At 52.9% G+C, this 14,616-nt stretch overlaps 1 protein-coding gene across 2 annotated transcripts; it reads right to left on the bottom strand.

The window, feature by feature from the left end:
* Positions 1-4,334: 4,334 nt before the first annotated feature.
* On the bottom strand, positions 4,335-7,518 carry LOC116638303 (glutathione S-transferase P). 2 transcript variants are annotated; one of them, XM_032414176.1, is made up of 7 exons: positions 7,382-7,518; positions 6,998-7,033; positions 6,605-6,711; positions 6,403-6,490; positions 5,927-6,030; positions 4,745-4,852; positions 4,335-4,603 (listed from the first exon to the last, which is right to left on the bottom strand). In XM_032414176.1, coding segments are annotated over exons 1-7 (633 nt in total). In that variant the 5' UTR covers positions 7,383-7,518; the 3' UTR covers positions 4,335-4,414. The 2 variants fall into 2 exon arrangements, with proteins under 2 accessions (XP_032270067.1, XP_032270068.1); XM_032414177.1 differs by lacking the exon at positions 7,382-7,518 and adding an exon at positions 7,292-7,378.
* Positions 7,519-14,616: the final 7,098 nt, after the last annotated feature.

Here is a 14,616-nt window from a genome sequence, read left to right as displayed (position 1 = left end):
CAGTTTTACTAATACTAAATCATTCTTCTTCTCAAACGTATTCACCATGCCACTGCTATTACATGCTAACTTCCTATATGTGTGTGCATCTGTGATTGTATTTGGTAGACACTGACTACAAACCGAACTCCTTTCCTCTTCCTGGACACAGAGCCCCCTTGCATCCAAACGGGGCAGATGTGAAGAGTGTCGCTTCCAGGTCTGAACAGCAGAGAGCAGGTGTATCTTCATGACCTTCTCTTCTCTCTCCCTCCCCCTTCCACAAGATATCTTGTCAGAGTATGAATCTGGAGATTGAATGGGCTCACCCAGTTCTTTCTCAGGGCCTCATGTGATCACAGTCAGATGACAGTTGTGGTTGGAACCATTTTGAAGGCGTCTTCCCTCACTTGGTGGGACAAGGCTGGGAGAGGAGCTGGAGTCTGAATGATCTGGCTGGCTGGCCGGCTGGCTTGCTGGCTGGCTCTCGCCCTCACCAACCCCCTTCTACCCTCTCTTGTCTCTCCATGTGAGCTCTCCCTGTGGCAGCTGTAGGGTAGTTGGACCTTTTACACAATGACTGAAGTGAGTTGTCTCAAGAGAAACCGCAAAGCTGGGTGACCTTTTCTAACCCAGCCTGGGAAGCCCCACAGTGTCCCTTCCACTATGTTCTCTTCATCCCAGCCGCCACAAAGAGGGCATAGAGATGGCCGAATGTCAAATTATTTGTGGACAAGTTTCAAAATCACAAGATATCTGATGCAGCTCCAGATTCCTTATCCCTTGTGTGTGTGTTTGTTTCTCCCTCCGGAAGGTTGCAGGGTCTTCACGGTATCTCCGGGGGCTCTGGGATTTTATGATCTCCTTCCTTTTTCATTCGATGTGTCTGGCACTCACTGCGCCTTTCAACTCAAAAGCCCCTCTTCTTCAGTCCTGGGAAAATTTATCGCATTATTCATTTGATAATCTTCTTCTTACTATTTTTTTTTCCTCCCTGCTACTCTCTCCCTCTCTCTGGACCTCCTGGAATAATACAGTTTTTCTTATCTTTCCATGCTTTTATCCTTTTGTTCTATTTTCATATGTATTTTTCAACTTTATCTTGAGATTTTTCATTTCTATCACATTTTTAATTTCCAAGAGCTCCTTCTTTTTCTCTGAATGCTCTTTGTAAGAGCCTCCCTTTCTCATCTCCTGGATGTCATATCTTTTGTTATCTCCCTGAAGATAATGATTAAAGCTTATTTGAAGGCTTCTTAGGCAGCTTGCGTGGTCTCTATTTTTTCTGAGTTCCTTTTCTTCCCCCCCCCCGTTTATTATTGTCTCTCTTTTATGTTAGAGATTTCTCTGAACTAGCTGGAAGTTATTTCTTGTCCTTTGATATTTGTCATGTCAGGAGTGAGCAGGAAAGTTGATGGAAGTTCTGGGTGACAGAGGGGCTCGTAAAGCTCACAGCAGGTTTATCAAACATAAACCCTGTCATTGGGGCCCCCCAGTGTCAGTTTCCACTTCTCCCATAGGACTCCTCCACTCTCCCACCTAGGGTATGAACCTCTCTGCACATGCTCCAGAAGCTGGGCTGGAGGGCTGGACATGGGGTCTCAAGGTTGAGTGTGGAGACCCTCCCCTGGCCTGCAGGCTACCCAGTCCCACCCACTGAATATGGCCCAGTAAAGAGCCACCAAGTTTATTATGCGACAACAGGTGCCTGAAAACCTGCCCAGTTGGCACTGGGTCGTCTGGGGAAGGGCAAAGCAATGCTAGCCTGCTGAAGGCCATCAGCCCCGACTGTCTGGATTTTTCTGCAGCTGAGTCCTCTGGGCAAGGCATTACAGGCCACCCCCAAGGCCCACTCTTAAACCTTTTTACCAATGCCAATCCCCCAGTCTTGCCTCTTCCAAGTTCCTGCAATCTCCTGGGGCCTTGGGACCCACTCAGCAGGTCCTGCGGTAACCACGTGCTCTGGGGTGGTGCTGTGTGGCGCACCATCTCTGTCTTGTTTTCCGATGCGTGACTCAGACTCATCCTCTGGTGCCCCATGATCAAGCATCCAGTCTCCCCCAGGGCTCAAAAATGTGTCAGGAGCTGCTCCCAGAAAGGAGGATGTGTGAGCTCCTGTTCTCTCCCTGCAGGATGTTTCTCCACTTGAGTTTTAATCAAATGCCTGAGGAAGAGGCTTCCCTTGGGTGTGGCTGGGGTCACATGTCTCCGGAAAGATGAGACCCTGAATACACAACAGACCACGGCCAGACCATGTATGAAGGCAGAACTCTCGCTCACAACCTGCAGCAATCTGCCTAGAAAACTAACCTCTTCTCTGCACTAGCCAGCCAGGACGCCGGCAGTCATGGGTTCACCTTGGTGGGAGGTCAGACTGCTCTTTATAGGAATAATGCAGGCAGCCAGACAGTAAGCCTTGGAACGACCGCCCAGAATGTCCAGGACTTGACTAATAAGTGAGAGCTTCCCTGGTTTTTATTCCTTTTCCTACTTAGGACCAACCAGAAAAAGCCAAATCTGCTCCCCAGAGCAGTGACATAGGACGCCCCACTTTCCTGAGCCCAGCCACTACTTCCCCAGGCTGGCGGCCTCCGGTCAGGGCGCACCTGAAGTCTTCTCTGTCCCTCCAGAAACCCTCCCCTCCTCTGCCTGCCCAGGCTCTGAGGAACACAGGCAGCAGCAGCCAACTCCCTTGCTAGCAAGTCTGAGTAAACAGCGCTGCTGACCCCATCTGCGGGTCTTTATTTTCACGGAGGACAGCTAGAACCGGCTATGAGGGGAGAGGCTCCCAGATGAGAGAGGAGGGAGGCGCTGGTGTGGAAGAAGACGGAGGAGAGACCAGTCTCCATCAGTCCATGGGGACAGGGCCTTTGGGATTCGGTGGATGAGACGTCCAAGAGGAATTTACTGCCCTAGGAAAGGTGAAAGGAGCAGGCCCAGCCTAGCTCTGAAATCTTCCTGTGCTCGCCCCCCAACCAGTGGCCAAATCACGGGGCCAGGGTCTTCAGGCCAGGCGCTGCCCCCAGAAGCAGCCCCCGTTGTGCCTACAGCCCTGGGATAGGGTTCATCCGTCTGTTGCCCCTTCTCCTGGCCTGGAGCCCCATGTCCAGTCACCTCCCTCAGCCGGGGATCTTCCTCCACTCCCAAATGAGGGAATCGTCTGAGCTGCCCATCGCTGACCACTCTCAGGGTCTGGTCTGGGGGTCAGGGGGGCCTGGTCTCGGCGCGGGGAGAGTACTCCCACAGCCCTCTCTCTCAACCCCTCCGAGATCACCTTCGGAGGTGGGACGAAGCTGGGAGGGGACCAGACGCCCTTAGCCTGAGAACCAAGGGCGGACCAGACAGGATGGGCCAGATCATGCTGTAGTAATAGCAGCTCTAAACACTGGCACTTAGGGTAAAACCACAAGGTCATTGCTCAACCACACCATGGTCCGCCACACACGAGTGGGGGCTCTGCTCCATGTTGTCCCTGTGCAGGGCGTGGAGACAGCGGGGGACAGTGTCGGGTTCTTGCCCTGGCAGCGGCCGGCACGGAAGTCTGGCCCAGAGGGCCCCTCCCAACTGCAAGGGGAACAGGGAAGGGTCATTCTCCCGGCCCACCGGTGAATGGTAGGAAAAGGTCTCTCGCAAAGAGGGCTGCACTCAGTTGCCCCAGGCCTCTCTGAGCCAGAGAAGCCTGCTCCAGGCCTCCCTAGGCTCTCGAATGGCAGCATAATCCACGGGGCGTGGGCCTCCGATGCAGCCGGTCTCCTGTGATGGACACCCATGAACAAGCCTCCTACCACTGCAGACAGGCCGCCACCAACCTCCCAGGCTGCGTTGTTTCTCTTTGCCCGACTAACGTGGATGGTGAGAGAAGGCGGTGGGAGAGCCACCGGACCGCCCTGTGCCCGAAATGCAGGAGAAAGCCAGGAGGGCCCCGCCTGAGCAGAAGTGACTGACCCTCTCGCCAACCCAGCCTGGGCTGCCTGGAGCTCCTGCTCACACCCCTCCTCCCCCCAGGCCCCTCGGCCCCTCAGCTCCTGGGCTCTCGGTCCCACACAGAGGCCCCGTGGCAGGTGGCCTGCTGAAACTAGAAAGCATGTTTATATACGGGAGCCTTTCCTCCCTCTAGACTGTGGGCACCTCCAGGGCAGAAATCATACTTTTCTTACTGTTTTTTTTATTTTTCCTGTCTCTTTATTCCTACTCCTGGAGTTCACTAAACACAGCCTGGGTTGAGGGCTCTAAGGACAAATTCCAATGTGTTTTAGGATTCCAGCATCCTAGCTGGCTGCCCCGTCCCTCCCCCGAACCTGACTGCTGAGGGTCTGAGAGCCCCTCCCCAAGAAATCTGATGCTCACAGCACTGCTTCTTGCTTAGAAATTTTATTGGTCCTGGGGAAAGGAAGGAAGGCAGCCCCCGCTTCCCACGGGGGGCTTCCACAAGCTCTCACTGTTTCCCGTTGCCGTTGATGGGGCGGTTCACGTGCTCGGGGGAGGCCAGGAAGGCCTTGAGCTTGGGCCGGGCGCTGAGGCGCGTCACATAGGCTGAGAGCAGGGGCAAGGAGTCCAGGCAGCTGGGGTCCAGGACCTGGTGGATCAGCAGCAGGTCCAGCAGGTTGTAGTCGGCGAAGGAGATCTGCAGGACAGGGGGCCAGAGGTGTTCCCTAAGTCTTGCCTAGTTTTGCTGAGTAATGGCTTTATGAGTCCCCTCTGTACCTGTTTTCCACCTTTAAGAAGAGGATGGTGCAGAAGGGGCAGGACAGGGCCAGATGCTCACCTGGTTGCCCACGATGAAGGCCTGGCCCCCCTCGTTCTGGGACAACAGCGTCTCAAAAGGCTTCAGGTACCCTCGTAGTGCCTTCAAGTACTCCTCCTTCCCTGCCTCCTGCCAGAAAGACACCGCTGTGTTACCCTCCTGACCCTCACACTGCTGCTTGCCCCAGCCCCTACCTCAGCCCGGAGATGCCCCTTCTCTTTGCCCCATTTCAGTGAATTGCCACCCACCCAGGCTGGGGCCCCCCCATGCTCCTCTGCTCATCCCCCCCACCCCCCGGCTACTGCCACATCCTATCCAGGTCAGCCGCTGAGTCTTCTCTACCCCACTCCCACCTTTCCACCTCTTCCATGATCTCCCTGGACTACTCCAAAGGCCTCGGAAGATCCTCCTAGGGGCGCCTGGGTGACTCAGTTGGTTAAGCGACTGCCTTCAGCTCAGGTCATGATCCCGGAGTCCCGGGATCGAGCCCCGCGTCGGGCTCCCTGCTTGGTGGGGAATGTGCTTCTCCCTCTGACCCTACCCCCTCTTGTGCTCTCTCTCTCAAATAAATAAATAAAATCTTTAAAAAAAAAAAAAATATCCTCCTAGACCCCACATTCGGACACGGCCCTGCTTAGACTCCTCAGTGGCCCCCCACTGCCAGCAGGGGAGTATCCAGCCAGATGGTTCAAGGTTCTCAGGACCTGGGCCCGCTCCCCTCCAGCTCTAACTCCTGACTCTCTCCCTCTCCCTCTCGACAGGCACACACGTGCCTTGCCTCTGCTAAATTGGTCCCAGGCCCCCAAATGTACTCAGTGTCTTCATGCTTTGTGCCCCCCGAGGTGCCAGCACCCCTTGCTGGAGGCTGGCTACAGATCCTTCTCCTCCCCCTCCACCTGCTCTAGGAAGCCCTGCCCTCCACAGCCCAGGCAATCTGGTACACGTCTGGCTCGAGGTTTCCTGCCCTTGCAGGTCGTGCCATTGACCACGACTTGACTGGGTCCATCAGCTGGCAGTCAGGGTGAGAGCTAGGTCTCGTCCGTAGCAGCTCCTGGTCCTCAGCACAGAGCCCGACCTAGCCCGGGACACCCTGACTTGGAGGGAGGGGTGGGCCAGAGCCGCATGAGGGCTGAGGAGCAGGGCGAGAATACAGGAAGCCTTCCCTCGTTCTCCCCCGTGCCCACCCCCGGTGCCCGGACTCACGTAGTTAGTGTAGATGAGCATGACGTATTTGCAGCGAAGGTCCTCCACACCATCGTTCACCACATCCAGCAGGGCTGCCTCCCGATGGTCCTTCCCGTACAGCCCTGGGCAGCAGGAGAGCAAAATGCAGGACTGACACCTGACACGCTACTGACAGGCATGCGGCTGCCTGTGGGCACAGCCAGGGAGGCGGAAGGAGGACGGGGACAGAAGGGCCGGTCCTGATGCACAGTAAGTGCTCGGAACTCGGCGAGAGGCAGCGTGGCAGAGTGCAAGAGCTGCAGGCAGACCTGGGCTTGGCCGTGGGCAGTTTATACAACCTCCTCGTGCCTCCTCCCGCCTCCCTTCCACGGTGTCACCAGACAGCTTGACTTAAGCGCAAGAGGGTCAGAGGGCCGGCACCAAGCAGATAAGCGGGAATGCTGGCTGATGCTTGCCCACCCCCGCCCTGGGCCACCCGCAGCCTCAAGACTCACCGAGGGAGCGGCCCAGGTGTCGCAGGATGGCATTGGACTGGTACAGGGTGAGGTCTCCGTCCTGGAACTTGGGGAGCTGCCCATACAGCTGGGGGGGGGCGTGGCATGGGTCAGTAAGAGATGCTGAGCTCAGCTGCCCCCCACCCTGGTTTTGCCCCACGAAGGCCCAGCACCTGCCCCCTGCCAGGGCGCAGTCACTCACACAGGAGGCCTTGAGCGGGCCCTGCAGCCAGCTCTCCTTGGTCACCACCTCCTCCTTCCAGCTCTGGCCCTGGTCAGCCAGCAGCATGCGCATGGCCTCGCAGCGCCCTGGGGGAGGGGAGAACGGGGGGCGGGGTGCGATGTGTGCGGAGACCCCAGCCTCACAGCGCGCTGGGGAGGGGCCGCGGGGGCAAGGACTGCTCCGATGGACCCTGGGCAGGGGACAGGCCTCAGGGAGCAGGTTGGATACTCCAGCCTTGGGAGCTCAGGGGCAAGGGAAGGAGGCCCGGGCTAGTACCCACATAATGGAGGGGTGGGGCGGGGTGGGGGTCTTGGGGTCTTGGGCTGCAGGCCCAACCTCTGCGTCCCCCAGCCCCAGTCCCAGGGCCCCTACCTCGCACAGGAAAGTAGACAATGGCGTAGGGCGGCACTGCGGCAGAGGGAGACAAGTTTGTTAGAGGCCAGGCTATCACGGAAGGGACACGGCACCAATCTACCCTCCCTGGGGTCCCACTTCCTGCTCCGCTCACTCCGGGACCCTAGCAGCAGGCCCGTGCGCTGGAAGGGCCCGAACCCCACCCCCCACCCAGGGCCCCAACCGCGCGCTGCTGGCCTCGTGGGTCCCCTGGATCCCCCATCCCGCCGCAGGGAGGGGGGAACCGGGGGGAGTGCAGGGCCTTCCACGAACTCTGGCCCGAAGCAGGCGGTCCGGCCTCCAGCCGGGAGCACCCCGAGGCTCCTGGGAGCACCCCCGGGAGCCCGGGCGGCGGGGACTCACTCGTTGCAACGCGGGTGGAGGCGGCGGCGGCGACGGAGGGTGGCGGCGGCGGCGGAGGTCGGCGACACAGCTCAGGCCCGTCGTGCCGCCCTCGGCCGTCCCGCTCCGCCCAGCTCCGCCCCAGTGCTGATTCACGGCGCTCCGGAAGCCGCGCTCCCCCTCCCCTCCCGAGCCCGAGCCCCGCCGGCGGCCCCCGCCCGCCCTCCCTCACCCCCGCCGCCGGCCCTCCCAGCCCCCCGCACCCCTGCAGCAGGCGGGATGCGCGAACCTCGGCCGGGCCTGGTCGGCTCACTGGCAAGGGCCAGGGTACCAGTTGCCCAGTTTTCCGGGCACTTTCGTGTTTGCCCAATCCTGCTGCTTTCCCTGCTTGGCGGTCGGGCCTCGGAGGCACAAACCCTTTGTCCACCTTCAAAATAAAACAGGCAGTGATTTTACCAGCAAAGTGGGTTTATTCAGGAATAGCAAAGCGGTATCATTTGAGATAAGCAAGCTGTGGTAAAGCCACAGGCGAGGCCAGGGGATTAGAGAGGAACACTAATTTACAGAGAGAGAGGGGGAGTCAGGAGGGGCTGCTCCGAAAGAAGGTCTATTGGAAGGAAGGAGGGGGCGATGGTCTGTCCTTGGCTGAGTGTGGCAGTTCCTCATTGGCTGGGCTATTGGCAAGGGAGGAGAAAATCTCTATTTTCCTCCTGCTGGGGTAGTAAAATGGGAGTCTGTCTTCCCATTGCCGTCTGCAACTGAGGAGGACTGGTCCTAGGTGAGAGCCCCCCCCCCCCCCCCCCCACCCCATTTTAAATGAGGTCTTCTTTATTGAATTTCACATTTACCCCTTTTGATCAAGATCTTCACCCCCACCCCCGCCCCAAGCATCCCTGGTCAAGAGTCAGGTTTTCCAAATCCAGCGACTTTTGTCCCTCGGTGATGGGAAGGGCCTTTCCTGGGTGTCTTGTCCCACACCAGAGGGAAAGTACACAGATCCGAAACCACTGAGGCCACATTCAGGTAACAAGGGGGGGGGTAGGAAGGAGGACTCAGGCGTTTCCCATCTAATGTCTGTATCTTTTCAAGGTCATGCACGTTGGAAATCATTTCAAAGCATTGAATAACACCACCTTATTGGGTACATCGTTTCTATGATGATTGGACAGGCGAAAGCTACAAAACTCAAAGTAATTATACAAAGTATAATTAAACTACACAACGCATAATTAAACTATACAAAGTATAATTAAAGGCAACATGACAACTCTAAATTGTAAGATGGGTCTGAGCCATGACCCTAGGCCTGAAGGTAGCCCAAGAATACATGAAAGGACGATGGAGATTCAGGTGAAATTTACTGTAGCCGATGTACTTGTTCCCTAATTTCGTACAACTGGGTTTCTACTTGCCCTGAAGAGTTTATCCACGTGCAGCAAGAGGTGGTGTTTGCAATCACACAGATGCTTCCTTGTTCAGCAAGTAAATAAGGGCTATGGGGTTGTCGCAAATCACCTTAGGCAACAAATTGTCTGGCTGCCACTCTTGGCTGTGGGATTGGCCTGCCCTCTTGATGTTCAGGAGAGATTTCTTTTTTTCTCTTTTTCTTTCTTTCCTTCTTTCTTTTTCTTTTTTTAGGGAGAGATTTCCTTTCTTTTCTTTTCTTTTAAAGATTTTATTTATTTATTTGACAGAGACACATTGAGAGAGGGAACACAAGCAGGGGGAGTGGGAGAGGGAGAAGCAGGCTTCCCTGCCGAGCAGGGAGCCCAATGCGGGGCTCGATCCCAGGACCCTGGGACCATGACCTGAGCCGAAGGCAGACGCTTAATGACTGAGCCACCCAGGCGTCCTATTAGGGAGAGATTTCTAATCATGTTTTCACTGGCACTTATTCTGACCCTGGGGAGAAAAGTTCTTCCTGTGGAGGCAAACCCAGAATCACATCCATCTCCTGGGAGCTCCTGTTTAAGGCAGCTGTGGAAAACCAATGGGGTAGACCAATGAGAGGCTTCTGATTTGTCGTGGAAAGAAACTAGACCGGTCAACACAGCAAGAGCACAAGGCCCTTCTATCCTCCAGCTGTCAAGACAATGAGTTGCCCCAGCATAGACATCACTGTCAAAACCTCCACATTTAGAGGAGTAGCCAGGGGATGTGCAGAGGGCTCCCTCGTAAGTAGCAGCACCTGTGGACCCATCGGCCCGTATAGAAGGGTTAGCACCATTCAGCCAAGACTTACTCTATTTAATTACATAGTGAAAGACTACCTAGATTTATGGGTATGTCAGTAAACTTACAAATGGCCCTATTTATATTGGTCACCCTGCAGTGTCCTATATATACGTGTGTGTGTGTGTATATATGTGTGTGTGTGTATTATATATATTATATAATATATATTTGAGACATCTTTTTTTCCCAACCCAGGGCTGGGTTAAATAGAAGCAAGGACTAGGGTTAGGTGGGTTCGGTGCGCTAACCTTACAAAGGCACCCGAGGAACAATCTAGGTGTACAGTGGCATTTGGGATTCCAGCAAAATTACTCGAAGAGTGAACTAAGGGATCACTGTTGTCATACACGGATTGAGGTTTCTGGGGACAAATCTGACGATTTTGCCTTTTTTGCAATGACTGGGAAATGCGGATGAGAGCCTTATCTGTCCGAGGAAGAGAGGGAGAAAATAGAGTAAGAGACAACAGTGAGTCAAGTACACACAGGCCCGGCCCACTCGCCTTGGGGAAGCTGTCTACCAGGCATCTGCTTCAAATACTGGAAAGCTTCACTTTCAGGTCACCCATCCGTGTGCAGGTGCAAGTGGGCTTTGGTGCTTTCTTTAGATGTGACCTGTGAATCCTGGAGTGGATTCCCTGAAGTTTGGCGACACCCGGGCTAGCTAAGGGTACCTGGTAGGGTCCCCCACAGTGAGCTTGAAGAGAATCGTAGAGGTGTCTTTTCCAGTAGAGGAAAATAATCTCTGTGTTGCAAGGTGCGAGGCTTAACGTCTTCATCTCCCGGGAACGTGCTGGAAAGAGATTGCTCAACCAAAGCGTGGTTGTTTTCAATAGAAGCCATTGGGCCTTTATAGTATTGGGAAGTAGGGGCGCCTGGGGAGCTCAGTTGGTTAAGCCACTGCCTTCGGCTCAGGTCATGATCCTGGAGTCCCGGGATCGAGTCCCGCATCGGGCTCCCTGCTCAGCAGGGAGTCTGCTTCTCCCTCTGACCCTCACCCTTCTCATGTTCTCTCTCTCTTTCTCTCATTCTCTCTCTCAAATAAATAAATAAAATCTTTAAAAAAAAAAAAAGATTATAGTATTGGGAAGTAGATCTCCTTTTACTAGCTGTGGATCGAAGGAGGCAGGGGCCAAGTGCATTGGACATCCTGTGACTATCTCAAAGGGTGAAAGTCTGTGAGTTCCAAAAGGGACAGATCTGAGATTTAGAAGGACGAAGGGCAATGCTTTGGGCTAAGGTATTGGAAGGGTCTTTACAAATTTTGCCAGTTGTGTCTTAATGATGCCCTAGTGTGTTGACTGGCCCCGAGGACTAAAGATGGCAAGCACGGTGAAAGCTATTGGGCTGGCGAAAGCACAAACCTGTCAGGACACCTGCCCAGTGAAGTAAGTGCATCCGACCACTATGAAGCATCGGAGGAGCCCCCCCGGGTAGGAATAACCTTTTTAAAATAGGATTTTAGCCACAAAAGAGGCCATGGCCTGTCTACAAGGGAAGCTTCAGTCCAGTGAGAAAACAGGCCACCCATGACTAAAACATATTTATATCCATGAGACGGGGCAAGCCAAGTAAAAATCCATTTGCCAGACTGTGAATGGTCCATTTGGCAATTTTAAATGCCCAGGGGTGGTATGGATGGACTTCCCAGCATTGTATTTTGGACAGACAGGTGGGACAAGCAAGGTGGGCATTTTGTGTGTGTGGCTTTATTAATATTTCCCTGCCAGTATCGGCTCCTACAGGCTATCATTTTATCAATAGACCAACAATTTAATGCAGTACAATGGTTAGCAATGGGAATTTTAGAGTGTCTGGCAGGACTGGATTGTATTTGGCTCAAAGCAAAGTCATCTCTTTTTATCAAACCAACAATTATTACATTTCCTATATTGTTTTCCCCTCTCTGGGACCGGTAGTTGGGCATCTCTTGTCAATTTTTTCTAGATGGTCATCTGGAAGAGCATCCCTTTGGACCAGGACAGAGGTCGAGCTCTTGGTTTCCTTGAGCATTTTTTTTTAAAGATCTTATTTATTTATTTATTTGAGAGAGAGAAAGCAAGAGCAGGGGGAGGGGCAAAGGGAGGGGGAGAAGCAGACTCCTCACTGAGCAGGGAGCCTGACGAGAGGCTTGATCCCAGGACCCTGAGATTCTGACTTGAGCCGAAGGGCGGACGCTTAACCGACTGAGCCACCCAGGCGCCCCTTCCTTGAGCACTTTTGATAGAAACATCAGCAAGGGGGCATCGGGCTCCCTGCTCAGCAGGAAGTCTGCTTCTCCTTCTGACCCTCTCATGCTCTCTCTCTCTATCTCATTCTCTCTCTCAAATAAATAAATAAAATCTTTAAAAAAAAAAAAAAAAGAAAAGAAACATCAGCAAGGTGGTTTCCTTTGGCCTCCAGGGTGTTGGGTCTAGCTGCCCAGGAAGCTTACTAACAGCCAGAGCAGCTGCAAGCATGCAATATCTAATACATTTTGGACACAGGATTCATTTAACATTTTATCCCCACTGGAGGTAAGGATACCTCATTGTTTCCGTAATATTCCAAAGTCACGAGCGACCCTAAAACATACCAGCTGTTGGTGTAAATGCTTGTGGTTTGCAAGCCCGAGGAAGGGCATGTAACCCAGCCTGTGGGGCCGAAGGGGCCAAAGACCAAGGTGCTGCCCCGTGACTTCAGAAAGAGTTGCAATTAGCACAGTGTTTACTGTTTTCATCCTTTAAATAAGAACCATCCGTAAACCACAAACAACTCTACTCTGGTTCAAGGAGTTTCTTGTCAATTGTCATGGGGAGTCAAAAGGGTGATCCGTCAGCATGAAGCAGGGGTGGGGGGTCTCATCAGTGAAAAGCGGGAGAGTAGCAGAGTTGAGGTTATTGCAGTGAGAAAGAGCTTTATGAGGAGCAGTTAGCAGGACGGTTTCATAGCAGGTGAGGCGACTGGCCAGAAAGTGTTGAGCATGAGGAGAATTGGAGGGCTTCTGCTGCAGGGGGCACGGGACGGTTAGAGGGGACCCCATGGCTATTTCGGCAGTGACCTTAACTAAAAGGGCATCAGCAGGAATAGCTCGGAGCAAGGGCGTATTCTCGAGCCATGGGTCCAGCTATCGGCTACCATACCCTATGAACCAATGGGTCGACGGTTGTCCCATGTTTTGGGGGGAGCATTCCCTTCTTTCTTGCATACAAAAAGGAAAACAGGAAGGTGATAATCAGGATGGCCAAGGGCAGGGGGCTTTATTAAATTTTTCTTTAGGGGCTCTTGGCTGGCTCAGTCAGAAGAGCATGTGACTCTTGATCTTGGGATTGTGAGTTCGAACCCCACACTGGGTGTAGAGATTACTAAAAAATAAAAAATAAACTTAAAAAAAAAAACAACCTTCTCTTTAAGGTCTCAAAAGTGGTGTCATCCTGATCTTTCCAAATAATAGAACCAGGTTTTTTTGTTCTGTAGGGGGCTGGGCAGTAAAAAGTTTGGAATACAATTTCAACAATAGCCAGCTACCTGAGAAAACCTTGCAGTTGGTGCTTAGTCTTGGATTTGGGGGAGTTCAGGATGCCATGAAGCCTAACTGGATCTAAATGCAGCCCCTGCTCCAAGATCGGGTGCCATAAATATTGAATCTGGGTTTGAGCAAACTGCAGTTTTTCTTTGGAGAATTTACGTCCCTTTTGGCTTGAAGTCTTAACAGGTGGATGCTGTCTTCCTTTGAAGAGGTTTGAGAAGGAGAGCAGAGAAGCAAGTCATGTACATATTGTAAAAAGTAGAGTGTACAGAAAACTTCTTATCATCCAAATCAGCCTTTTATGTTCTGTGAAAAGTAAGGACGTTCTGTGAAACCCTAGGGCGCTACTGTCCAGGTGTATTGTCTTCCTTCTCAAGTGAAGGCAAAAAGAGATTGGCTGGCCTTATCCACAGGGATGCTAAAGAAGGTGCCACAGAAATTGATCATAGTGAAAAATTTTCTTTCGGTGGGGATGAAAGCCACTAAAGTATGGGAATTAGGAACAACAAGGTGGTGAGAGATAACATTACCGGTTATGGCTCAGACCTCCATCCTTGGACAAACCTCCATTCTTGGCCACTGGGCTTTTTTTCTCAGATAAAACAGGAGTATTACAGGGACTAGTACAGGGGATAGGGAGGCCCTGAGCTTTATTTTATTATGGGCCTGATGTCTTGAAGGGACTTTTTTTACGTATAGGATAGATTCATTCTGGGGAGAGGTTTTGAGGGATCTGTTTCAATCTGTGCACTGTGAATTCTGCCAATATCAGTCGAAGGCTTGGCCCGTAAGGAGGACGGTGACTGACCAGGGTCCTTGGAGTTAGCCCCAGTGCGGTCAGAGTTGGAGCAAATAAAAGATGTTGAGGGGTCATTTGATTCACCTGTTTGGCTACTTTGATTGCTACTGTCAAATTCTAGAATCGTTGCCCTTTTTGGGAGAAGAATAGTCCAGCCTAATATTTTTCTAAGAGATCTTGGCCCAGTAAGTGAATCGGGGTGGAGGAACTAAGGAGAGAGGGTCGGTATCTCTTAGAGGATCTAAACAGAAGGGAATAGGCAGAGACAGAAACCTGTCGAGGTTTATCAGAGACCCCACTATTTGAGTCGTTTTCATACTCCAAGCCGGTGGCTGCCTTATAACAGGGGGATTGAGCACCAAGAGCATAGCTCGAGGGTCCGTAAGAACAGAGAGAGACATTCCCAATCTGAAGAGTTATTTCTCTGAGCTGATTAAGAGGGAGGGTGGGGAAGAGCCCCTGTAGTTGCTCAGAGCCCATCATTGGGGATTGGGACCCTGGGAAGGCTGGCTGTAGGATTGAGGGGCTTGGAGTACGTAAGCTCGTAGGAGTCCTTTCTCCGAGTGCCCTGACTCTCTGCAATAGTACCAGACATCAGGAGGGTTTTGGTTTTGTGTAGAGGCCTCTCCATTTGTTGAAGCTGAAAAGTAAGGATTTTCGTGGTCTTCGTTTTGGTCAAATCATCCATAGTGCAGTCAAGCTGATCTGCTAAATT

The sequence above is a fragment of the Phoca vitulina genome, unplaced genomic scaffold (assembly GCF_004348235.1).
Source record: "Phoca vitulina isolate PV1807 unplaced genomic scaffold, GSC_HSeal_1.0 scaffold16, whole genome shotgun sequence".
Lineage (NCBI taxonomy): Eukaryota > Metazoa > Chordata > Mammalia > Carnivora > Phocidae > Phoca > Phoca vitulina.
This window is presented reverse-complemented; position numbering and strand designations above follow the sequence as displayed.